The 26688-nt window shown below is 41.3% G+C and overlaps 1 protein-coding gene across 1 annotated transcript in view; it reads right to left on the bottom strand.

The window, feature by feature from the left end:
* Positions 1–3265: 3265 nt before the first annotated feature.
* Positions 3266–26688, bottom strand: part of SECISBP2 (SECIS binding protein 2) — a 44984-nt gene continuing 21561 nt past the window's right edge. Inside the window, 11 exon segments of the mRNA XM_075931874.2 lie at positions 3266–3427; positions 3430–3513; positions 5377–5587; positions 6251–6405; positions 6678–6898; positions 10678–10837; positions 15558–15696; positions 17515–17684; positions 20759–20891; positions 24118–24231; positions 25598–25702. Coding sequence (XP_075787989.2) covers positions 3405–3427; positions 3430–3513; positions 5377–5587; positions 6251–6405; positions 6678–6898; positions 10678–10837; positions 15558–15696; positions 17515–17684; positions 20759–20891; positions 24118–24231; positions 25598–25702 — 1515 coding nt within the window. The 3' untranslated portion in view covers positions 3266–3404.

Here is a 26688-nt window from a genome sequence, read left to right as displayed (position 1 = left end):
GGGGGGGGGCAGTTTGCAGTGTTGCTGAAGGTCTGATAATTATCTGATTCTTTAATAAAACATACCTTCAAAAACTTTTGTAATTTTGTATCTGTACATTAAATCTTGATTTTGGCCAAAGTGAGAATAACTGTGACATATTACGTAGTAAATGTTAATATCAATTGTTATACAATCTGAAACTTTTTGGCACCTTTAGGACTTTCTTGCTAAAATATTCATTTTGGATTGAAAATGGAAAAAAACCTGGAGCAGTGAAGATTTTCTGTGCTCCAGGCTCTGCTCCAAAGCCCTGGCTAAGGAGGAGGTAGTTGGAGACACAGGCCTTTCTTTTTGCCTCTGGCTGTGAGAAAGAACCTTTACAACTGGTGAGGCTGTAATTCAGCACACCACACATAAGTGAACACTGTGGAGGAAACCACTATGAATTTATTAAAATCAACTAAAAAAAATTAAATGTGTAGAAGTGATTGTTGGCCCAGCAGAGGGAGCTAGTTGACATACTGCTTCCTGCAATTTGAGAATCTGTTAAGTTAAAGACAGAACATATTGTGGTGGTGCACACAGTAAACCACGTTGGAAATGAAGCAGTGGGGGGCAGTGTCCAGCAGAGATTCTCTTACAGGGATGTCCGAATGATAATGACATTGAATACTTCACACTCTTGAAACACATTCATTACTTTAATCATCTTCCACACACTAATTCTGCTTTCATCAGCTCTACCATACACACAGTGGCTGCATCTAGACTGGCATGACTTTCCGGAAATGCTTTTAATGGAAAAGTTTTCCATTAAAAGCATTTTCGGAACAAAGCATCTAGATTGGCACGGACGCTTTTCCGCAAAAGCACTTTTTGTGGAAAAGCGTCTGTGCAAATCTAGATGCGCTTTTCTGCAAAAAAGCCCCAATCGCCATTTTTGCGATCGGGGCTTTTTTGCAGAAAACAAATCTGAGCTGTCTACACTAGCCCTTTTGCGCAAAAGGGACTTTTGCCTGTACGGGAGCAGAATAGTATTTCTGCAAGCACTACTGATTTCTTACAGTAGGAAGTCAGTGTTCTTGCGGAAATTCAAGCGGCCAGTGTAGACAGCTGGCAAGTTTTTCCGGAAAAACTGGCCAGTCCAGACACAGCCAGTGGGCTTGTTAGAGAGGGCAAGGACAAAAGTTTGTTACAATGAAAAACTGTTAAGGACACTAGCATTAGGAATAGGTATGTTAAAATGTGGATAATTGTGTAAACCTGTAACCACTGAAAAACTCAGCCATTACATGCAGTCAAATCCCAAGAAGCTGCTGTGCTGTCTTTTAAGCCAGCTTCTGACATGCACTGGTTCCCAACAGCAGCCCTGCTCCTGGAGAATGGTTTACTGCCTCTGATACAAAGGCAGCAGCTCTGAGTGGCAGCCAGCACCCCAAGAGCCTGCGTGTAACCATGAATGTTAAGCCCAGCCTTATCGATTAACCATTTACACAGTTATGCATTCACAACCCTAGTTAGGACTTGACAAAGTCATTTTTGTGTACTTTTAGGGAAATGCAAAATGAGCTGTGCAGACTAGTAAACCTAGAGCATATAGAGTCTCTCATCTATGCAATAACTTAGCTGCCTCTTCAGCTGCAAGCCCCTTTCCATGACGCAGTGACAAAGGGAAAAGTTTAGCCTGAAAACTTGCTCACCCCATCTCCCCCAAAATCCATCAAGGCCTTTCCTATAGTGCAGGGGTGGGGACCCTTTTTTGGGTGACAGGGCTGCTCACAGGTGAGAAAAAGTAAAACACACCCTCACTGACATAGCCCCCTGACAAACATGAAGAAAAATTCCCCTCACAGAACTAGAGCTGGGGGAGGCCCAGGCTAGTAGATTGTGGGCGGGGGGGGGGGGGGCCCTGGATCCAAGAAAAACTAGGCTCCCCAACCCTGCTATAGTGGTTATATGCACCTCTAAACATTCTAATACTATGGTTCTCAAATGGTGGTCCATGGTGACATTTTCAGTGGTCCATAGGAACACTGTCCAAAGTCACACAGTGTTCACAAGCACGCAGCGCGTCATCCATAGCGTCACCTAGGATGCAACCGCGTTGTGTTGCCAGGAACTTCCGTCTGAGGCTCTGAGCATCAGTGTAGCTGCCGCCGTCATGCTGAGCAGTTGCTGTGTCGTTCATCCTGTGCTACGTGTGCTTTTTTTTTGTTTACAGGTGTGGTGTAGTTGGTTTATAAGGGTAATGACAGGAAGAAATGTCAAGCACAAGTATTCAGAGGACAACATCAAATTCGGCTTCACTTGTCAAGAAAAAGGCCGTGTGGATTTGCCACAATGTATTGTTTGTTTCAAAGTCTTGGGGAATGACTCAATGAAGCTGGCTAAGCTGAAACTCCATCTCAAAGTGTCATCCCAACTTGTTGCAAAAGAATGAAGATTATTCTGAGCAGCAGTTATCAGGTCTGAAATGGCAGCACCTCGACTTAAGTGCATTCTCAAAAAGGAGGTGGTCCACGAATATTTTTTCATTGGCCTGGTGGTCGTGCACTGAAACAAATTGAGAACCACTGTTCTAATAGCACAGTGCAAACAACAATCACCTTCATACACAAACATTTGCATTGCTGTGAGAACATAGCAAACATTTACTGGGCCAGGAATGTCCGCTGCCAGCCCAAATCCTCTTTCAGTTTTGGACTCACACAGGTTAAGGTTCAGCTGCAAATTATAAAAACACAGATCTCCTATCCAATGATCTGTTCATTGTCAAAGCAAAGGTGCTTTGTTTCCTTTACTGACAACTCCCCACCCATCAATCTCATGCTTTCATTATGTTCTAACCATAGGACACCAGGCAAATAAACAAAAACCCCAAACATTTTGAGAAATCAACATATCTTACACAGTATACAATGACATTACTTAATACTGTTGACTTCATAGGTGTGGCTTTTGGCTCATTTGCATAACACCCCCTAGCAACTGCTTTCCAGGGGACTGCTAGACAAGATGAAATAATAAAATCATAGAATATTAGGACTGGAAGGGACCTCGAGAGGTCAGAGTCCAGTCCCCTCCCCTCGTGGCAGGACCAAATACTGTCTAGACCATCCCTGATAGTCATTTATTTAACCTACTCTTAAATATCTCCAGAGATGGAGATTCCACAACCTCCCTAGGCAATTTATTTCAGTGTATAACCACCCTGAAATGAAAGTTGCTTTGAGCATTTAGAAGCAGTGCATGGTGGAATACACAAAAAGGTACTAATTGCACCTGGGATTTATACCTATTTTATTTTTCATAAATAAAACGAGAAATTGTATTTTTCATTTTTATCCTTATTCAAATTAAATATACTATACTTTCCTACACCACAAGTTGAGATTGGGTCATTTGTTTTTGATAATTCAGCTTTACCTAGGCTCTTCTAAATTCAGGTCAGTATTTCAGTAGTTGCATTCTTTTCTAATTCCAAGGCATAAGGGTTATACTCCTCCTCAAGCTTTCTCTTCCAGATTTTGACTGTAAACAAAGAAAAGAATAAGGAAAATCACTTTAATTTCTCCCAGGGTATCGTACAATTCTTCTTCTAAATTTAGTATTCATAGACAACCCTACTGCTCAATCTCACAGAATGAAGGCCAACGTAAGAACCGAGAGAGAAATCAGCATGTAAAGGACTCAGACTAACATACTTGGCAGCACCTGCTGGGAGACAGTCCCCGCGGGCCAAATTTCAAATGATCTAAACTATGTTAATTGTGTCAAGTTCCCAAAATGCAGCAGACTCATTTATCTACTGCTGTTTCAGAGTAATGGTCTGAAAGACAAATTTCCAATGCTGTATCATGAGCACCTTTTATAGATACAGGTCCTAAATATGCACACACAAAAAGTTATACACCAAGGCTACATCTAGACTGGCCCCTTCTCCGGAAGAGGCATGCAAAGCAGGCAAGTCAGAATAGGGAAATCCGCGGGGGATTTAAATATCCCCCGCGGGATTTAAATAAACATGGCCGCCGCTTTTTTTCCGGCTTGGGGAAAAGCCGGAAAAGAGCATCTAGACTAGCGCGATCCTCAGGAATAAAGCGCTTTATTCCGGAGGATCGCACCAGTCTAGACGCTCTTTTCCGGCTTTTCCCCAAGCCGGAAAAAAAGCGGCGGCCATGTTTATTTAAATCCCGTGGGGGATATTTAAATCCCCCGCGGATTTCCTTATTCTGACTTGCCTGCTTTGCATGCCTCTTCCGGAGAAGGGGCCAGTCTAGACGTAGCCATACAGGGATCATGCCTTTAGTCCTGCAAATGCAGTTACCTACTAGGGATATTTATGGTTAACCAGTAAGCATGACCCTTAGTGAGTGAGACTTACCATCCTGGCCAAAGCAGCCACCACCCATAGCAGGCCCGGCCAGGGTGCACCGCTGGCAGGGACACTATAGCCCAGATGGAGCAGCCTCGACTGGGCTCAAGTGCTCCCCCACTGCCACCCTCTTTCCCTGCTCAAGTTAACTGGTTAACTAAATGGGATTTTACATCCCAATTACCTATAAGGTGAAGACCTTCATACAGTAAAGAAATAGTTTAGGAAAGGAAGAAGAATCTTATGCAACTGAAGCTGCAGTATCACATTAAGAAACTATTTAACCAGAGTTTAGCCAGACTGCTTGGACCAATTAGTCTTATAAGTGATGCCAGTGGATTTTAAGAACCACAAATGGTTGGGAGCGCTTATTAACAAAAAGCAGAATATGCCATTTACAAGCTGGACTATTTCAGAAAGTACTTAGAAGGTTGAGTGCCATCTCCTAGGGGCATGTTCGTCTACACATCAAAAGCCTACCCGAGCTAACTTAAATATAGCTAGTTTGGGAGACGCAATAGAGAAAACAGCATAGGTAGCATAATCCCAGCATAGACCAGAGTACACTTGGCTTGCTAGCCAAGATCATTACCTGTTCTATTCATTCCCTCTGGGACACCTGGCATTGGCCACTGTTGGCAGACAGCGTACTGGGCTGGATGGACCTTTGGTCTGACCCAGTATGGCCATTCTTATATTCTTATGACTTCCTTGCTATTGCTACCAGCGTTAGCTGTGTTAAGGCTAGCTTAGGTAGGATAGCCAATGTAGAGCTTTTGCTGTACAGATGCACGCAAAAGTGTCACCAGTAGAATTTTATGAAATACTAGGTTTTCCTTGGATGTTTTTCATTCAAACAACAACCAAGTCTGACTTCGGTGTAAACAAAGTAAGGTCACAGGTCAAGGCGATATGGTTTGCCCCTCCTAACCAGCCAGTGGTAGTCTGCATTGTCTCAAAGATTCTGATCAAAGGAGAATTTGAGTAGGAAAGAAAACTAACAACCACTCAATACTCACTGTAATTTGGTACATCTTCATCAGATTCCACATGAGGCGTTTGACCAGTCTTAGGCAAGCTCTTCTCTTCACATTGAGTGGATAAGATAATGCTCTGTTTTTCTTTTTCACTTCCTCCTGCTTCAGCTGCCTCTTCCTCTAAAGCTGCTACCATATCTTTATATGCATGCCTGGCTTCCATTGTCAGTTCCACCATTTTATGAAAGTGGTCCTAACATTGGGGGGGGGGAGGGGAAGGAGACAGGCCAATGGTAAGAAAACATGAAACACTATTATGGTTCAAACCAGCGATCTAGGGTCACCTGCGGTGCTGGGAGCAGGTGTCAAGGGTCTACTACTATAAACCAAAGAGCAAGTCCAAGGATGAACTTGCTAGCTAGCACCCAAGGCAGAAATCCACAGCGTAAGCCCTGTCACTTGGGGCTGAAGCAACAAAGCTTCAAGGAGTCCACTGTGTTGTGGGGACCCACACAGTTGCCTTGCTTGCTGTCTCCTAATGTCAGCCCTGGCTTTTAAGCTATTGGATATGCAGAAAAACTCTTGTGACAAAGATGGGCAGAGGAATTTTTATAGCATGTTGGAGGCCTTGGGGGGGGAGAGGAGGGGGGGAAGGTCAAGAATCCTTGGTTTAAACCATACCTCTGCTGAAATGTGTAAAGATTTAAGGTACAATTTTTGCACCTCTTTTACTCAGAATATTAAACAAACATGTGGGCTATATATAATGTACTGGGATTTTGTTTAGTAACCATTTCTTCTTTTTTTTGGTTAAGAATGGCCAAGAGGGAACTAGTTCCAACAGTCAGCCTTTACTGTTTACCCATGCAGAGTAATATGAATTTAAAATATGGAACAATAACTTTGTTCAACTCACCTGAGCACCATCGTAACTGAAAATTCCTACCACACTGACAGGCACTGCTTTGTTCACACAACGTCCCAGAGCTTTCCGATTCAGAGCAAAGACAAACGGGATATTCTGTTCACAGGCACAGTCAATAATGGCATGTAGAGTCTCATCCAACCCACCTGGAACAGACAAAGAACTGAGAAGGAGACTATTCAAAAAGTATAATTTATTCAATACAGTTATAATTAACAAGGCATTACAGCCAGAAGTTCATTAGTTAAAAACTACAGGTTTAAAATGCAGCAGTTAGAAATGCCAAAATGTTCAGTGCAGAGAAACATTACTTGAAGCTTAATAGCATACTATAGGATCTGCTCATCTTTTTCAAGAAATATATGGAGAAATTGGAGAGGTTGAAAATAAACCTTTTTTTTTTAAATAAAACATTTACCTTTTGACTGAATCTTTTCACAGTTTGGAGAGATGATGACACATTTCAATTTTTTCAGCTTCAGGTGTTTCAAAACTTCTCTGAGCCCCATAACAAGTCTGCGTTTTGTCTTGGCCTTCACTGGGTCTTTTTGATACAAGCGATCTTGGAAACGAACCAGTTCTTTTAGAAGATCTGTCACACAACTGTCAACTTCTTTACTAAGTACCTGGCTACAGTAACTAGAAGAAGGAATCAGTTGTTTAAGTGTTAAATATTCTGCAATTGCAAGCAGAATACTATACTCTCATATACATGTTTTGTATACTGGACAATAAAAAGTTATTCAGGTTTTCCAGTGGATTACAACGTATTTATTTCTTGATACTCCAGCTCCCTTATCAAGTTATGCTAAGACATGTACGTCAAGACAAAAGATTGGTTTTGCTAATAAAAGTTTGTCAATGTATTTTCACTCATTAGAACCAAGAGGTAGCAAGCATATTTTAGTACTGGTAGTTGATTTGTATAGCAATCATCTATACGAGATTAAAAAGGCAAAGTTGTTGCTAGAGTCAAAGTCAGCTGTATCATTATTTTAACCATGTCCTTGTGATCTGTCTGTGGAGGGAGAACCACAGAAAGAGTAAGATTTACCTCATTCCTCGTAGCACTGAGTGGAAATCAGTGTGGAAAGTTAAACTACATCTGCATTAGAGACTACACAATGGCACAGCTGTGATGCTGTAAAGCCATGGTCACCAACCAGTAGATCGCGATCTACCGGTAGATCTCAGGGGCTCTAAGAGTAGCTCTTGAGCCCTCTCTGAACTGCGCACCTGCGCAGTACATTTACATTAGATGACCTCATGTCCATCAAACTGTCCTCATGTAATGTAGGCGGGGCTTCAAGGAAGGGGCGGGGCAGTAGATCTTCGCCTGTTCTGAGACTTAAAAAGTGATCTTGGGTGTAAAAAGGTTGGAGACCACTGCTGTAAAGTCTCCCTCATGGTCACTCTATGCAGTCAGGCAAAAGCTCTCCCATTGGCATAATTAAACTTCCCTCAACAATTCTCTCACCAACATAGCATTGTCCACACCAGAAGTTCTGTTGGTGTAAGTTACTGTAAAATCTCAAATATAATGCACATTTTTTCCCAGAGTTATTTTGGGTCAAAGTCGGGGTACGCATTATTGTTTAATTATTTTGGCAGTTCCGTGTCAGAAGACAACGAACCTCCGCTATGCCGACGCCACGCTAAGATGGCAGCAAACATGAAATCAACATCAACTGAAATGGTAGAGATTCCCAGAATGCTTTAAAATATTTAAAAACAAATAATATGAAATAGTTTATAGTTAATTAATTGCTGACATTTATGAAAATAAATGACGTGTATTCTATAGTTGTGCGCTCACATGCAATCAACTGGCAATATAAAAAGGCAGGAAATACGACATGCCGGCATACCATAGACTTGCAATCTAATAGACTAAATTTAACAACGCTTTCATATCTATGACGACAGGTATCATAAAATACATGTACAGTGGGCAAAGTTGGGGTGCACATTATATATAGGAGTATAGATTTTTCCATTATGATAAAAGTCAGGGTGCGCATTATACAGTGGTGCGCATTATATTCGAGATTTTATGGTATATGTGCCAGGAACGGGTGATTCCCCCCTCTACACTTCTAAGCAACATAAGTTTTACTGGCAAAAGTGTTAATGTAGATATAGCCTTAGCTTTCCCAAAGACTCCTCAACACTGGTAGCCACCTCCTCTCCCAAAAACCTGAAGGCATGGAGCCAAGCTACCAGAAAGCAGGGGAATAAGTGGCTACATATTGATAGGGTATATTTATATGGATAGTCCTAAATCCCCATAGATCTAAGGCTAGATCCATGCTACGGGGGAATGTGTTTTAAGGTATGCCATTCCAGCTATGTAAAAAAAACATGTACTTTAAGCTGAGCTTTTGCATCGTCCTTACAGCAGGAGGTTGTTATTTGAAATACTCCAGTCAATTTCCCTTTCTCCTTGTGAGGAGTAGCAGTACCAGCACTGATGAGGGTGCCCTCAGCATTCAATTTGGCAGGTCTTTACTAGATGCGCTCTATCAAATGCCAGAAGATCCAATGCCGCAGCGCCAATCTTCCCACAAGCGAACACATGGCCTTTAGATACACCAAGATCTCACACTTTGCAAGTCAGAACTTTGCTTTGTTCCGCTGGAGGAATACTGGAGCCAACCAGTTATTCCCACACTAGAAGACTAGAAAAGTGGCGAGGAATCCTGTGGCACCTTATAGACTAACTGAAGTATAGGAGCATAAGCTTTCGTGGGCCACGACCCACTTTGTCAGATGCATGTAGTGGAAATTTCCAGAGGCAGGTATATACCTTATTGTTTTAATGGACCTGCCTCTGGAAATTTCCACTACATGCATCTGACAAAGTGGGTCTTGGCCCACGAAAGCTTATGCTCCTACACTTCAGTTAGTCTATAAGGTGCCACAGGACTCCTTGCTGCTTTTGCAGATTCAGACTAACACGACTACCCCTCTGATACTAGAAGACTAGAGGGGTCTAATAAGGGAACCAAAAGGAGTTTCTTGCTCTTCCCTCCAGGTATTACCATAAGAGATGATATCTGGACTCCTAATTCTAATAATTATTAACGTTAAAACTGAAACTATGTTTCATATTGATTAGTTTTTAATTTCAGTGCGGGGATCTTTGGATGTGTCAAGACTACACTGTTTTTTCAAAAAAAAAGGCCACTTTTTTTTTTAAAAAAAAAAAAAAACTTCCCCTGCATCTAGACTGCTGCTGCATTTTTTCAAAAGTAAATCGAATGAACGCGGCAGTTTTTTTGACCGCAGAAAATCTCGTTTTATGAGGAATAATGCCTTTTTTCGAAAGCGCTCTTTCAAAAAAGGGTGCTATGTAATGCAAACTGCTTTTTTGAAAGAGAGCATCCAGACTGCGTGGGTGCTCTCTTTCGGAAGTACTAGCTGTAGCCTAGACGCTCTTTCTCGAAAGAGGCTTGCAGTCTAGATGTAGCCTTTGGTAAAAACTTTATTTATCATTTCAGATTTACCTCAATAACAGCTTAATGGACTTGTCCATTAAAACAATACAATGGAAATCCAAAACAATTGTAATCCAGCTGCAGAAAAGAGAGTCCTTCAGACCCTGAATGCCAATCAGTAGACGACCTCTATGATTGAGCGGCCCTGTGCATATGCAGACCTGTTTGCCATTTTCAGTGAAATATTATTGGGGTGCGATGAACAAAAGACATTTGTTCATAAAAAAAAGAAGCAAATGTTTACTTTCACTTTTATCTAGGGTAGAAGGAATACCAAAAGAATGACTCTTTTTACAGTTATGTCAACAGCTGTTTCATTTTTCCTACAATGGATATCTGACTTGTTATTCAAATATAATAACCAAAATGTCTCTGTTAAAAAGAGAGAATGTACACAGAACTGCTATGATAACATTTCAAATGTTCATATAGAAAACTTTTTCCCTTGATTTCTCTGTGTGCACAACACACATAAACATGTCATTTGACTAAACGCATGCCACTCTCTGCACCTCTATCATCCTGCCGGCAGCAGAAAAATGAAGGACATATTCTAACCATAATGAGTGTTTTTGGAAAGGTGAAATAGCCCTAATTCTCTCTCTAAATGATTAATTTCACGTTATAAGCAAAGTGTTTGTTTCTAAGAAGTGGCTGCTTCTCCTTAATCTGCGCCACTAAATCCTCCTCTTCTGGCGATCGTGATTTGCCTTTGTAATCTGACCAACATGTTAGTACTATATTTGCTGCTTACTGAGATGTCGCTTATCAGGTGCCAAACTGCTGAATAGTTGAAAATAAGAATTGAGAATGTAAGTCAGTCAGAATTTCACAGAATGATACTGTTGTAACTTACCTCTCTCAAGCAATGCTAGTGGTATCATAATATAAAGGAAGTGCCAATACTAAACAAACACTTACTCTCTGAATTTCCTGCTATGAATTTTCGGAAGGCTGGAGTTGAGCTGTGTTAGAGTGGAGGTACTTTCTGTAGAATCCGTGAGCTCTTCATGTTCCAGGAACACTTCTGTTCTAATCTGAGCTACAGCAACTGAGGTTATGGGAACATCTTCCACTAGGTCTAAACAAAGTTGTATTTATTAGAGATGTTAAGGAGGGAGTAGAATTGTTATCGACTACACAATTAGTTGCTAAGGGAAGTTAAAGTGCTCAGTCCTGGCTCGTGCCAGGTCTGGGACCTACCCCCATTGCAGCTTTGCAATTCAGTCCATAAATAATAATAGTCCAATAACTCAGAAGTGTAAACTGATCCGTTCATCTTAAATAGGTTTTCTCGTCTCCCACTATCCTCAAAAACTACCCCAGCCTCTATGGAGCTACTTCAATTTTCAAGACAATTTCACTATACTCATGAGCGATGGAACTCTTTATGCAGCGGCTGTACCTGAGAACCCCCTTGATAAAGTTAATCCCAACTTGCACCACTAACTCTATCCCTGACCCTAACACAGCACACTAATAGTATGGTTGGTAGCAGTGCTTTTTTTCTTTAAAAAAAAAAAAAAAAAAAAAAACTGTGCCAGTACTCCGGGGAAAAGGTGTTGAGCTCTGACTGGAGGTGCCGGTATTGCGTACTGGGCAGTACCGTCACAAAAAAAGCACTGGTTGGTAGTAGCACTGTTGGTAGCAACAGTAACTGTGATGGAAGCAACTAATTGACTATCCAATAAGCAAAAATTTATCGGATAGTCAACATACTTGCTATATCTATCAGAAAGATTGGTTGGCAGAGACTGGATTAATTATTATGAGCTAACATTTATGGTCTTAAACTTTTCTTGATAAATAAAAATTACTCTTACTGATGCCAGCATTATGGTTTTACAACAGGAAATGTAAACTTCACATCAATGATTAGCATAGGGGTTTCCATTATGGGTTCATTTCCTGATGTTCAGCAATCACTTTGATCATTTTGACACTGATGAACTCTGAAGCCACTTGGTTTTCTTTGATTACACTCAAGCTATTCTTATGAGAGAACTGTACTTGATATAACAACAGCCATTTGGTACACTCTGGCACCATTAACTGGAAGCAAGAATATCACAATCAGGAATAACTTGACCTTTGCATAAGCATATGAAATAGCTGTAGCTATAGCTTTGCTAATAAGGACAGAGAAGGCAACAGATTCAGAAGAATAGGAGGAAGTGTGAACAACTAACCTTGAACCATGAGTTTCTTGCTGCTGTTGTGACTACAAGTAGCTATGCTGATAACCAGAATTATTATTTTTTTGCTCATGTTAGCAAAATTGTTAACCTATTAGGATTTACTCAGGTTGGCTATGTCTTCACAGCAAGCAGTTATTTTGACATAATGTTGAAATAATGTCGGGCTGGAGGACTTCTTACTCCGACTCTGGAACCCTCATTTCACGAGGAGTAAAGGAAGTTGGAGGAAGACTGCTCTCTCTCAGACTTCCTGCTGTGCAGACAGCACCAAAAGCCAAAATAAGCCTTTTCAACTTAAGCTATGCAATTGACGTAGCTCAAGTTGCGTAGCTCATTTCGGCTTTAGCCCTGCAGTGTAGACGTGCCCATCATGTGCTTTGTTTTGAGCAACCTATGAAAAGATTAGCATGTGTAATTTGGAGAAGTGTAAAGAGGATTTCTACAAGTTAGGAGGCTGATATATGATTCCCCAGCAGCTAGTAAAAAGGATGGCCACTGTTCCTCATCATCTCAGATTTTGGGAACTCTAGACTTTTGGTGTTTTTGATGTGTGCTGTAGACTCAATGAAAAAGGATGTTTGAGTAAAATCACTTTTGTGCATACCATTCATTTATCAGACGGAGGGGCTGTCTCCCCCACCACCACCCTCAACTGATTTGTTTCCTGAGACCAATCAAGAAACAAAGATTAGTTATCATAGTTTTGGGTTCAGAAAACCGTAGGTAACATTATGTCCTGCACTTACGTGTACCCATTCATTACAGCAATAAGAGGGGGTCTTCCATTGCTGTAGTTAATCCAGCTTCCTGAGGCCACCCTACAAGATACACTTACTTTGATGTATCTGTTGCTCAGAGGTGTAAAAAATCCACACCCCTGAGTGATGTAGTTATACCATCCTTAATTCTCCATGTAGACAGCACTATGTCAGGGAAGAGCATCTCCTGCTGACACAGTTATTCTACTCCACAAGAGATGGAACTAAGAGCTCTCCCATTAAGCATCTTCAGCAAAACACTGCAGCTTTTTGTATCATAGAACTGTCCTGAGACCTATTGCTGTCTATAGAAGGGTTAGGACAGCTCATCTACATTGTTCACAAATGTGGATTTTCACCTCCCTCCCTCCCACGAGCAACGTATCTGGGTCAACTTACATTTTTAGTATAGATTTGACCTCAGCTACATTTTTCAGGGAATGGGTGAGGAGCATGCGGCATGATTACATTACCCTAAGGCTGCTGCTTACTAAAGTCTTCCATCTTCCTTCTTGTTAATACTCAATTATTCTATAGCAAAATGTAAATATGCATATAGGATTTTAGAACAGTTTGAAATATAAGCTCTTAAAACTATAAACTTTGCTCTCAGGGTAAAATTTCCAAAAGGACCCTGGCTAAGAGTAGACAGGCAACAATGTGCACACCACTGTCTCAAGAGACTACCAAAAGCAGGACTCAAACTTACAACAGTGTTTACACCACCACTGAGCCACATATTTACTATAATATCAGACTACCTTGAAAAGCTTTGGCTTGCAAGAAAACACTCCCTGCTGCACATGAGCAAATGTTTTTCTGTAACTAGTCAACTTGATGTGGGCAACAATGTAGATTAACTTTTAGCATATAACTTAAAGCACTGGTTCCCCAAAGCAACAGTGTTGCCAAACATCTGAGATCACCTGCTTGAGATGGATCTCAGAGTTGTAGTGTGCCCCAAGTGCATACAACTTTTTTTTCCACAAGCACCAGAAAATTCTGTCGTCACATGATTTTAGGGAGACTGTATTTCTGGAAACTCTTGCTCAAACAACCTCTAAATTAGACAACTAACTCTACCTCAGGCATCCACATGGCACCACAATTTTGAAAACAATTCAAGCAAGCATGTGGATTTTGGAACACTTGGAAAAATAGCTGTTAAAACAGCTAAATAATCTCAATCTTCATTATAATAAATAAAAAAGCCAATTACAAAAGGACAGGAAGTTAAACTTTAAGTATTCAATATGCTCAGAGAAATTCTTCAAAAATTGAAGTACAGGCAGTCCCCGGGTTACGTACAAGATCGGGACTGTAGGTTTGTTCTTAAGTCGAATTTGTACTTAAGTCGGAACTGGCATCCAGATTCAGCCACTGCTGAAACTGACCAGCGGCTGACTACAGGAAGCCCGAGGCAGAGTTTCTCTGCCCCGGGCTTCCTGGAATCAGCTGCTGATCAGTTTCAACAGCAGCTGAATCAGGACTCCTGGGGCAGAGCAGCTGGGGTGCTTCCGGGTTGGTCCAGTAGCGCCGAAGAGCGGCGCTGCGGGACCAATCGGCAGCGCCCCAGCTGCTCTACCACAGGCGTCCGCGAGAAAAGCCTGGTCTGCTTGGGAGGGGTGGGGGGGCACTAGCTGCGCCCTCCCCCTCCCCCCCCCAGCAGACCATGGAGATGCGGGCGGCGGGACCAAGACACACTGCGGTCCCGCCGCCCGGGTCCTCCGCAGCTTTGCTCCACGTCTCCCTGGTCTGCAGGGGGGGCCCCCCAGTAGACAAGGGAGACGCGGAGCAAAGCCGCGGAGGACCCGGGCGGCGGGAGCGCTCAGACGCGCCGCGGTCCCGCCCGGGTCCTCCGCGGCTTTGCTCCGAGTCTCCCTGGTCTGCAGAAAAGCCCCGTTCGTAAGTGTGGATCTGACGTAAGTCGGATCCGTGTAACTCGGGGACTGCCTGTATTCAATTCAAATTTAAATTCTTAAAATGTAAATTCATAACATATATAAAACATATCTCCCAATACTCTGCGCAAATTTAAACTGGGAATAATGGATTAAAGTTAGTAAGGTGGAAACGTGTCTGATATTAAAATAAAACCCTCACAAACAATATGATTTATTAGCCTGTGTGGAGTAGTTTCCCTTTGAATATGGTAGAAGTAGAAGCCCCTCTGAATAATCCAGACTAGACAAAACAGTTAGTGTAGTGGTCTACAATGGCAGAAAAACAGATCAGAGGACCTTAAGGAATCTTTGTATCTCTAGATTCAAGTTAGGTAGTACTGCAGGAGACGTGTAGAGAACTGTATGACAATTTGGGCAATCTATGTACAATTTATAAATTCTATTTGATGCTGGGGATTCTAGGAGACTGAGTCAAACTTCAAGCTCCATTTTCCAAATACGGCAGCACAACGAGTATCCAGCTAGAGGAGCTTTACTAGGGCTATGACATAAAGTTACAAATACAGTAAATCCAGTGTGCGTAGAAAAGGGTTAGACTGGACTCCCAATTACCCAGCAGCACAGACACAGGTTATCAGCTCTGATGCACTCTTCTAACAGGGCTAGAAATGTGCTCAGCAAAAAATCTTTTAGAAAACCCGTAGTGGAAACCTGATCCCTACACTAACCTTCATTTCACAAGGATTTTGTACAAGTTTTTATAAGTAGCATGTGCAAGTGCACCCATATGCCCACCTACACATCATATTGTCTACTCATCAGAAAGTACCAGTGCAATGTGATATTCCTGGTGTTAAATCCAACTAGCTGGCTCTTTAAAAATAAATAAAAATCCTCCCACATATCAATGCAAAACAATGACATGCAGCATCAGGAAATACCTGTACTAGTATCCTGAGAATGTGTCTGATCTTCAGTTGCGGATTCTTCACACTGATGAACAGTGTCTCCATCATCTTTTGGAACTGCTTCCTGTTCTAACAGGTGCTGTTTTCGCTGCTCTCTCTCTTTCAAAATAATCTTAAAAATTGAACAATTCAGTATCATGCAGGCACCAATACAATGGAATGTTAACATCAGGCCCACAGACAAACATTAATTTCTCCATGTCACTCATGGTTTGAGTTTCATTGTAGGCATATCCCCTCACACCAAGCTCAGGCAACCTGATGCCAGTAAGAGTAAAGAATCACACCAAAAGCTACATATGCTCTAGCCTGCCTCTTTACCAATGGGGAAAAGATGGACTTTCTGCACCTGCATTAACACTAGTGCTGTCTAGTGGCTACCATCATAACTGGAAAAAAGAGCCCTCTGGTGGTCAATTACAAGGACTAAGAGAAAAGCTGAAGAGCAGGGATGAATTAGAGCAAGAAGGTGGCAGAAAACAAAGAAGCAGATAAAAACACTTAGGTGTGAACATAAAATGTGGGCGTAGTCCAGCTGCATACACACTTAATGTACTTTGCTGGATTTAGGCGTTACCACCTCGCTGTGTAAAATCCAGTCAGTCTGTAACACAGTGTTGCTCCCCACTGCAGGAGGTAAAGGAAGAGAAATCTGAAGGGGTACAGAGAAGAAGGAAGAGTAACGGTACAGAGTAATAAACGGGAATACTGGGGATGAGGACAGTTATGTAACACAATCTAGTTTGATGAATCATTACAACTCTTTCTACAGCAGCGGACAGCTACTTGAAATCAGTCATCCTTCCTTGTATTTGCAACAGTCCTCAATGTAGCTAGCTATTGCTGCAGGTAACATGTATGGGGTTACTGGCTCCTTTGACTTATCCAAGTTTGTCACTACAGGTTGGACCTCCGTGGTCTGCAGCCTAACTGTGGGGAGCTGTGCTCTTAGCCCTTCTGGTAGCTTACTGCCAGCAGCCCACAGCTCTACCAGCCCACAGAGCTCCTAGGCATCAGCGCTCCACTGGGACTCACTGGTCCAGGAACATCCGTAGTCATCCTGGACCAAGGATGTTGCCAGACAAGAGAGTATCAGTTTACACAGGTTCAACCTGTACTCCCACCACAGAGCCCAGTTTCAACAGTCAAAAACAAGTCTGTATAAGAGAAGCATCAAGAAAAAGCAAAACCCGACACATCTATTACAACAGGTCTAAAAAACAAAAACAGAAACATGGAGAACACACACACAAAAAACATGGTTCCCTGCCCTTAAATTTAGTCTGAAAACTGATGAACAAAGGGAGGTGATGTCCAAGGGAACACACAGGAAATTAACTATAGTTTTTATACTGTACAATTTTCAGGCACACTTCAGCAGTGCAGAGCAGTTACTAAGTCATTCTAACAGGTTCCATGAGCACTCTCGTTGGGTGAAACTGAACTATGCTATGCCACTGTCCTAGCATAAAAGGATGCCCAACAGCTATAGGAAGGGGCCTGGAGATCTTTATATCTTCAGTTTCCACAAAAGCCCCATAGCCAACCAGACAGAGATTGGAGAAAGCTCCATGCTGCCCTGATTTATGCTTGAGATGCAATCACCCTGTCCAAACCTGTACGCAGCACTGCTTGGCTAAACTAGAGAACGTGGTACTTAATACACTTCCCCATCCCAATGATCTGAATGCCTTTTCCTACACACAGTCCTCGTGCTACGAAGTGGCTGGAGTTCAGAACAGAGAATGATTATTTGGAACAATGATAAATATATTAAGCTTGATCATATACAGAGACTTTAAAAAAAAATCAAGGATCTCTAAAACTGAATTTGAGCAAGGCTGAAATCCAGATTAATAGATTTAACAGATGATGATAGCTCAATTAGTCTCTATAAGCATATTTAATAAGAGGCAATAAATTAGAGCACCTTTTTAAGAGATGTTGGTTTCTTTGCTTTGGGGACTTCTCTCTGCTTTCCTTTCTTTACCAAAGGTGCACTGGAGTCCAATGGATTATGTGGTGTCTTCCCTTGATTCAATTGTTGATTTTTTGTTACTGTTGTAGGTTCCTTTGAAAGTATTGGTATGGCTCCACCAACTGAGGTAAGAGAGAGTTTTCATCACACACCTGTAACTCAAAGTTAACATCTGAACAAAATCTAGGCAAGTTTAGGGTTTATCTATCATCAGTGTAAATCCCACAATTCCCTATCAAATAGAGACACTTTTATGCAATTGAGTCAGGGGGGCAGGGAAGGCTTAGTCTGTGCCAGCTCCTTCCCAAAAAAATATTCTACCATCCATCTATATTATCCCATAAATCTCAAAAAAATGAAGAAAATTTCAATCATGGGAAATTTTAGGAAGTTCTACGAGACCTGCCATTTGGGATGTTATCCGCCCCCCCCCACCCTCTATAGTTTCTATGAGGGATGTAACATTTCAATTAATCAGCTAATAGAGTAGTCGATGGAATTTCTATCAATTAGTCAATAAGGGATGGGGTGGAGCGCTCGCTATCCCACCTGCGCCTCTGTCTTTTAAATGTAGTAAGAGCCGCCCGTGCTGCTTACTACATTTAAAAGTAACAGGAATTCAGGGCTGGCGGGGCCTGCTTGAGTCCCCGCTTGCCCTGAGTTCCCGCTGCGCGGCCTCTGCCTTTGAAATGTAGCTCTTGCAGAGGCACAGCAGTCGGACCAGTGCAAGTAGGGACTGCTTCAGTCCCCGCTCGTGCTGTTTCCCCCTGTGCCTCTGCCTCCCCTGCCGCCCCCCATGCCCAGCGGAGACAGTGCTGGGGGGGAATTGGCTTTTAAGCCGGCTCCCCCCAGCACCAGCTCCTGCTCCCCTGCCTCTGATATAGAGGCAGCAAGGGGGAGGTAATGGGGGGGAGAGAAGCAACTAGTCGCATCCCTAGTTTGTATCTTACCTTCAATTATGTGCTAGAGCTTTTAATATACTCCTAGTAAGAGTTTCTAGCTGCATAAGTCTGTGAAGCTTTCAGGAACAGCACAGAAATCCTTTTACCTTAATATTTTGCCACATATTTTTCTGAAAACGTTGCAAGCCACTTTTTGTATCTTTCAGATGCCTCTACTTAGAAATTTTAAGGGATCAAGCAAGTTACTCAGAGCTGATTAGCTCCTGTGCATTCAGATTACTTAAAACTGCTACAAGACAGCTTCTCTTCTCAAGCTAGACTTAAATGAGAACTCAGTTGAGAACACAGCCAAGGAAATTCCTCAATATAAACGCATATGTAGGTAGAGCTAAAGATTATATGTTGCTTCAAATTTAATAATATGCATAAAATCCTTAAGCTCCAATATGTCTGTAACTATGTATTCATACCCTGGAGAAAAATAATTGAATTTACAATACTGAAAAATTTCTTACTGAGCCCTTGCTAGTGCTCATGAAGACAACAGTATTTTCATTTTGGCTATTTATATATAGTTACATCATTTCCACTATTAGCTTTTAAAAATCAAACATTTTACCTTCATACCTTAAATAAATCCAAGTGTAATTGTCTTACCTACTAACAATTACCAGTTATAATAAAAATAAAAATACTGCTCAATGTAACTACTCAAGAACAAATTAGTTGATGATTTAAAACAAACTAGGATGTAAGGCACAGCATTACAAGAGATTGCTATTTGCTGTTTCTAGGACAAATTAACACATTTAATAACCTCTACAGTGTCAAACAACTCAGTAACTTAACATAATTAAGATATGATCTCCTTCCAATTCTCTTTAAGACGACAGACGCCTTTATATAGAAACATCTTTATATATAAAACATCATTTTAAGTTTAATTACCATGACTGAGCAACTCTCTTGCTTTTCCTGTACTTTGCAAAAGAAGTAGAAAAGCAATAATGTAGATAAACATGATATTCATAACTATTAGAATTCTTTGACTTTTCCAATTTTTTTTTTTTTTTTTTTTTACTTTGCAGCTATATTAGCAGTTACCATAAGGGTATTTCACAACCTATAAGCCAGGCTCTAATTTTGGCTCAGTCTCAAGAGAATTATTGGGAGCACTTAAGACTCAAAAAGTTCTTGATAAAGCAATTGCTTTATCTTATCCCTTCTAGGTACAGACAAGACATTCTCATCTCTCTTCCATGACAATTGCAGACACAAGTATTCCAATGTAATTACTACTACAGAAACAGAAGCTATGAGTTCCCATAATAGAAGAACTAGAGGACATCAAATTAAATGAATGGGTAGCAGGTTTAAAACTAATAAAAAAAAAGTTCTTATTCACACAGCGTGTAGTCAACCTATGGAACTCCTTGCCAGAGGAGACTATGAAAGCTAGGACTATAACAGAGTTTAAAGAGAAGCTAGATAATTTCATGGAGGTTAGGTCCATAAAAGGCTATTAGCCAGGGGATAGAAATGGTGTCCCTGGCCTCTGTTTGTCAGAGGCTGGAAATGGATGGCATGAGACAAATTGCTTGATCACTATCTTCGGTCCACCCCTTCTGAGGCACTTGGTGCTGGCCACTGTCGGCAGACAGGCTATTGGGCTAGATGGACCTTTGGTCTGACCCAGTACGGCCATTCTTATGTTCTTATGTTATGAGTCAAATGTTCTACCTCCTGCTTCATCATTCACCCTGTCCCCTTCCCTCCAAGCCACTCTTAAAACGTACTTATAGAAGGATAATTTTATAGAAGGATAAACTATTCTGAGAGTTAGGATTAACAATTGTAGCTGCCCTTGGTTGAAGGAATAAGATGGAAAGATTTGAATCTATACCAGAGAGTTTTATTCTCAAGTGTTTGAGGCGTTTCAATCAATATTCCAAAAAATTAAACTGATTGAAATTCCTCTTCACTTTCATTTGCTCAGGCTCCAATTTCGCCACTTGCAAAGGAAGACCAAACTGCTTTTATTTTAAAAACAAAACCAAAATGCCAAGCTGAAATACACTTTGGCCAAGTCTTTACATCATAAAACTGAAAAAAGGCCAAATAGGTCAGCATGGGAGAATGGCACACATCTGAAAAGATAGTTTCCAGCTAAACAATGTGGGGCTGTTCCTTTAATTACCACTCATTAAAATTGAGGCTATTTTTTAAATTTCCCATATTTGAAACTACAACAGTTGATACGAAGAAAGGAAATCTAATCATAGCTTGTCTTGTACCTGAAAGCACCACAGGCTTGGAGGACTGTTTCGATTTCTCTGCATATTGCTTCTGCTCCAATACAGCCAGCATGCCTCCCAAATCCAACTGCATTGGAATCTGACTCTTCTTTCCACTGCCCTTAGTAGCCTCCTAAGGAAGACAGGAATAAAACTGGGATTATCCCATTTTAGATTTTAAGAGGCTGCATTTCTTGTGCTCTACAATCTACTATGGACACATTAATTCAGGAATACCTGTGTTTAAAGATCAGAACAAGTGGAAAAATATCTTCAAATCTTTTGAACAATGATTGTTTTGGTTTATTGATGTACATTTTTGACATCTACTAAAACCCAGCATCAAAGAAACCTCTTTATACTAGCATCAGCAGAAATTTCAGGACTGAACTGGCTTTTGCTTTAGGAAGTATGGGTATGTCTACACTTGCCCCCTAGTTTGGTCTAGGGAGGCAAATGAAGCATACCGAAGTTGCTAATGAAGCGCGGGATTTAAATATCCTGCACTTGATTAACATATTCGCGGCTGGTCGCCATTTTAAAATGCCGGTCGCCCGATTTAGCTTGCCGCATGTAGACGCGGTAGTCCGATCCAAAACCCTTCCCTTGAATTAACTGTTACTCCGCAGCAAGCTAAATCGGGCGAATGGCATTTTAAAATGGCGACCAGCCGCGAATATGCTAATCAAGCACGGGATATTTAAATCCCGCGCTTCATTAGCAACTTCGGTATGCTTCATTTGCCTCCCTAGACCGAACTAGGGGGCAAGTATAGACATACCCTCTATCAGGTACCTTTTACTAAGGCTTACTGGAGTTATTAATTTTACTTCAGAAATATATAGGATAAATATTCAATCCATTTTTATTTTAGAGAGATAAAATTAATTATAGATCTAAATGTATAGAAGAGTTATGGTCTTGATTTTATTATTGCAATTTAACAACAAACACTTCGCATATCAGCAGAAGGGTTCTTCCACTGATATACTCCAAGAAGTGGCAGTGAGGTTTTCGTGAATGGGAGCCGCAAGGGAGAGTCTGACTTACCTGGAGAATGAGGAAAGGGTTAAGCTAACTTGGAGCTGCACATGAGGGAGGGGGCTTTGGGCATTCAGTCAATGAAATGAAGATAAGGAATTACAAACGAGATTTTTTTCTCCTTTGTTTTGGAGTCAGCAGTAGTTTTTCCCAGGTACAGAGCAAGAGAGACTGACTCTCTCAGGAACAGACTCCTTAAATCCATTAACATGTGTAAGTAGGAAAAAGTTTAGATAGTCTGTCAGGTTTTATTGTTTTCCTTGTTTTGGGGTCTGGAAATCATATCAGGGCTGGTTAATTGCTTTTTCTCTTCTCTTTTGTAACTAAGAATTACAGCCTAGGGAGAATCCTTGGGTCTATTTCAATCCATGGCTTTTAACACCCAGTCGTTTACTATGCTTGCAACAGTAGTCTTGTTTTAATAATAAAAGTGTTTTCTTATTGTTTTGGTTAACCAGTATTGGTTGATTTTTGTGTCCTTAAACCTAATGCCTGAAGTGCCCAAGTGAAACCACATTAACAAAGAAGCAGACCCCATTGTTCTCTGCAGCTTATCTCTGTTTTCCCAACTCCAAGCAAAACGGAGGTTGCGAAATGGGGGACAGCTTTGCCTCAGGGAAGTGATTTCAATTGGTTTCTTCTCTGGAAAAGGTTTTATTTTATATTTTCAGGGAAACTAGGGAAACTGAGACTGGACAAGTTTGTCTCTGGGAGTTGAGAGACAGGTTCTTATAGAGTTGACTCTGCTAGCCAGCCCCCAATATCTACACTCGATGTGCCAGGTTGGGGAACTGAGCTGGGACAGAGGTCAATTCATCAATCTTGCTATTTCTACACCAGGGTCGAAGTCAACCTAACCACATATGTGGGGTGCAAAATTTGTCATAGCACTTTCTGCAACCTTAGGCCTGGCCTACACTTAAAAATTAAATTCTTATTCAGAATTATGACTCCCCTGTCATTTTATAGCTACCAAAATAAGACAAAAAGATTGCTGCTGGATCGTGGCCCTCCATGATTTCTGTAACAAACAATGCCAGAGTAAGCAATGCCCCATCTAAAATCACTTTCCTGAATCACTGTTACTTTTTTCCTTCAGAGCCCCAGCCATCGTTTTAATAAGGTACCAAACCAATAACAAGCCAAGCCAGGGAGCAGGACACTAGGGAATTCGGATTTACTTCTATTACCAGGCCATGCTACAGTCTAGCTCTGCATGGCTGGTTACAAGTTTGCCTTATCACCTGTTTGATAACAAGCTGAAAATAATTTTGAAGAGCCCACTGAACCACTGAAAGCATTTTTCAAAGTTTATAGAGAACAATACAGACCCGGTGACGTGCTAATGAATCCTGGAATGATCCAGGAAGATTTTGGGGGGGGGGGATAGGAGAATAAGTCAGCATACCTCACCTTCTCTTAGGGTATGTCTACACTATCACCCTAGCTCGAACTAGGGAGGTAATGTAGGCAACCGGAGTTGCAAATGAAGCCTGGGATTTGAATTTCCCGGGCTTCATTTGCATATTGCCGGGTGCTGCCATTTTTAAATGTCCGCTAGTGCGGACTCCGTGCCCCGTGGCTACACGCGGCACGGACTAGGTAGTTTGGATTAGACTTCCTATTCCCAACTACCGTTACTCCTCGTGGAATAGGAAGCCTAATCCGAACGACCTAGTTCGTGCTGCGTGTAGCCACGGGGCACGGAGTCCGCACTAGCGGACATTTAAAAATGGCAGCGCCCAGCAATATGCAAATGAAGCCCGGGAAATTCAAATCCTGGGCTTCATTTGCAACTCCGGTTGCCTACATTAGGGTGGTAGTGTAGACATACCCTTATATCTTAAAAGGTAGCTTGGGGGCAGCACTGCTGCCCTAAACAAAAGTTGCTTTTCTTCCACAGCTTAAAAATGACATGCCTACAGCTGGATGTAGAAGAGAAGATACAACATCTGGACATGCAATATCCTTAAGGCTTCAGCTTCTGAATTTTTAAGACACTGGTTTAGGACAAGGCATGTCATGATCAAGTCAGATGAGCTAAGGGGATGATCATCAATACTTAAAACATATACACTATAAAAATAAGTGAAAAGATGCATTAGCCAATTTTTCCCCCACCTGAAAACCTAAAGTACCTTGATTTTCACAGGTGTCAAGTGCTTTCAACTAAAGAATCAGGCCATTTACTGCAGATTCAGAAATAGAAACAAATCTGCATGTAAGATCGAAGCTCTTGGTCCTTATTGCTAAATATGTTAGGGGTTTTTTTTGCAATTTCAGCCTGTGATCACTTAGTTGCATGGGTATTGGTTTACCTGGGTTTTTTTCCTTTCCAGTGTAGCAGATGAAGCCTGTTTCCCTGGTTTTTTCCCTGCTATTACAGGGACTCCAAAATTGGATGCATCACAGGACTCTCTGGTTAGAGGTACCTTTGAAATTTAAAGACAGAAAGACTTAAAACACCAAAGTGTAAGCAATGTGAATATATGCCAGGGGATAAAGGAATAGGCCAGTTTACCTACACTAATAGGAAATGAGACACTGAGCTGAAATAGCGAACAGTAAGTTTCCCTAAGAAAGTGAGCATTTATTGGCTGCTACACTGGTCAACTCAATCCAAGCTCTCTATCTTCCTTCAGTAGTTCTAGTTTTCCTACTATGATCATATCTAGGTTCTTCCAATTCAATGCGTCAATCTTTTCTGGTTGGTGATGAAAAATATTTTTGTGACTCCTCTACATTTGTTGCAACACAAAAAATGATAAGCCTATATGATGTGTGAGAATTTTAAGAGCATGTTTTAACCTCACAACCTTTGAAGGTTCGAGCTGCCTTGATGTTACTTTAGGAATTTTGTAGGTTTGAGCTGCCTTGATGTTACTTTAGGAATTTTGTAGGTTTCACTTTGGAAGAAAAGTTTTAAATACTTTATCATATTCTTCACCCCTTCTTGCAGGTCACATACCAAAGGTTGAGAAACATTACTCCAGTGTAACAAAGAAATGGCTTCAGGATTGTCTAAACTCACAGTGCTACCGTGACACTTAGCTAAGACGATACCTATGCAGACAGGAGAACTAACCTCCTATCAACAAAGAGCTGTCTATACTGGGGGTAGGCTGGTATAGCTACATCACTTGTCCTCACCCCGAGTGATGTAATTGTGCAGACATAAGTTGAAAGTATAAACTGAGCCTTAGATTTGCTCCTTCTCTGCAGAATGATTTTGAAGTTGGAAAATAGTGAAAGGAATTCATATGCAGGTAGATTGCTTTTACCGAAAAGCAGCACAGCTCTTGCCCTTGCTGCAGACTGGCACTGGAATTTAGGATTCCAGTTGCCCTAGATATATATTGAGTGTATGTATCACTGATCAGGCTGCAAAGCCGGAAGCTGAAGATAGTCTCATGGGTATCTGTTGCTGAGTAAGTGGGTGAAGTAATTTATCTTTTATTAGACCAAGTTCAAATGGTGAGAAAGATAGGTTTTCTAGCTTACATATGGCATACAGAAGAGCTCTCTGAGTTTGAAAACTTGCTCTCTCGCCAACAGAAGTTGGCCCTATAAAAGATATCTCACTCACACTGTCTCTCTAATATCCTGTGACCAACATGGCTACAATACTGCAATAGACACCCAGTCCATTTTCTTTTACACATTCCAAGAGTAAGCTCGTCACCAAATAGAAGCACAACTAATAAGAAAATCCAACATTTTAAAGTTTCCATTTTTTTCCTGTTTGGTTTTTGGAGATACAAAGTAAGTATATGGGAGTCATCTAACAAGATTTCTTACTTCAGGCTGTATTCTGTTCACAGGAGGAGTGTAAGTGGATTTCTGAGTCCCCACTCTGTTTGTTCTGTCAGAAGCAGATGCCAGATCCGGAAATTCTTCAGCATCCTAAATAAAATACAAGCCATCATTTAAAAAAAAATCCATTCCAAATTCCAGCTACAAATTAAATATACATTCTCTTCTTCCCTTCCACATAAAGAAACATACATTATATATTTTGGAGTATAAAGGTACATGGAAAAATCTAAGTGTAGCTCCTTCAGCTATTAACAACTTAATACTTAAAAGCTGCAGAAGACTCCGATTGTGCATATGACTGCAAATACTTCAGAAATGAAGGATTATTTTTTTCAAAATGCTTGCATTAACAAATGCCAGATCTTGAAGCTTTCCTAGCACTGAGTGCAGTCAGTACTGCAGTCAACTAGTGTAGACAGTTAAAAGTACCACCACCTCTATTCAGGAATGAATGACTCCCCCTCTCCCTCAGACAACAAAACGACGTCATCGCGCTCTCCAGCTGCAAAAGCTGCCAGAGAGAGGGGGGTTGGCAAGTGTAGCTAGCATGGGGCGCAGCCTGCTAGTATCATTTAAAAGCATTTTGACTCCATAGCCCCAATTTCCCACTCTACCATCAAGTTATGTAGTCTTGCCTTAAATAAAGCGTGGGTGACAGAGAGAAGGGGAACAAGAGAGGGGAGTGCCATGAGTTTTGGACTATAGAATTGTGAACATTCAAAGAAATAAAAAGAAATAAGTATATGCGGCTTTTGATACAATTCGCTATGTATCTTTACAGAGAAACAGCAGCACAAAGAATGCATGTATATACATCAATATTCAACAAACTAGAAGGTCACACACTTGTTGCTTCTGCAGAAGTGGTGAACAACCTAGGCTAGTGAGTGGAATGTAGGACTGGCCCTCTTTCACCTCAGTGGGCTGAAAGATTTTCATAACCCTGACGGTCTCCCGGGATAGAGCAGTTTTGCTAACTGTACTTGCATATCTAGAATTTGCAGGGCATGCTAACTGAACCATAGCAGCACTTTGTAGGGGACATGAATGACTCTCTTGGTCAATTTTGTATG

This window comes from Pelodiscus sinensis, chromosome 6 (genome assembly GCF_052426305.1).
Source record: "Pelodiscus sinensis isolate ZL-2025 chromosome 6, ASM5242630v1, whole genome shotgun sequence".
NCBI lineage: Eukaryota > Metazoa > Chordata > Testudines > Trionychidae > Pelodiscus > Pelodiscus sinensis.
Note: the sequence above shows the minus strand (reverse complement) of the source record. Positions and strands in the feature narration are given on the sequence as shown.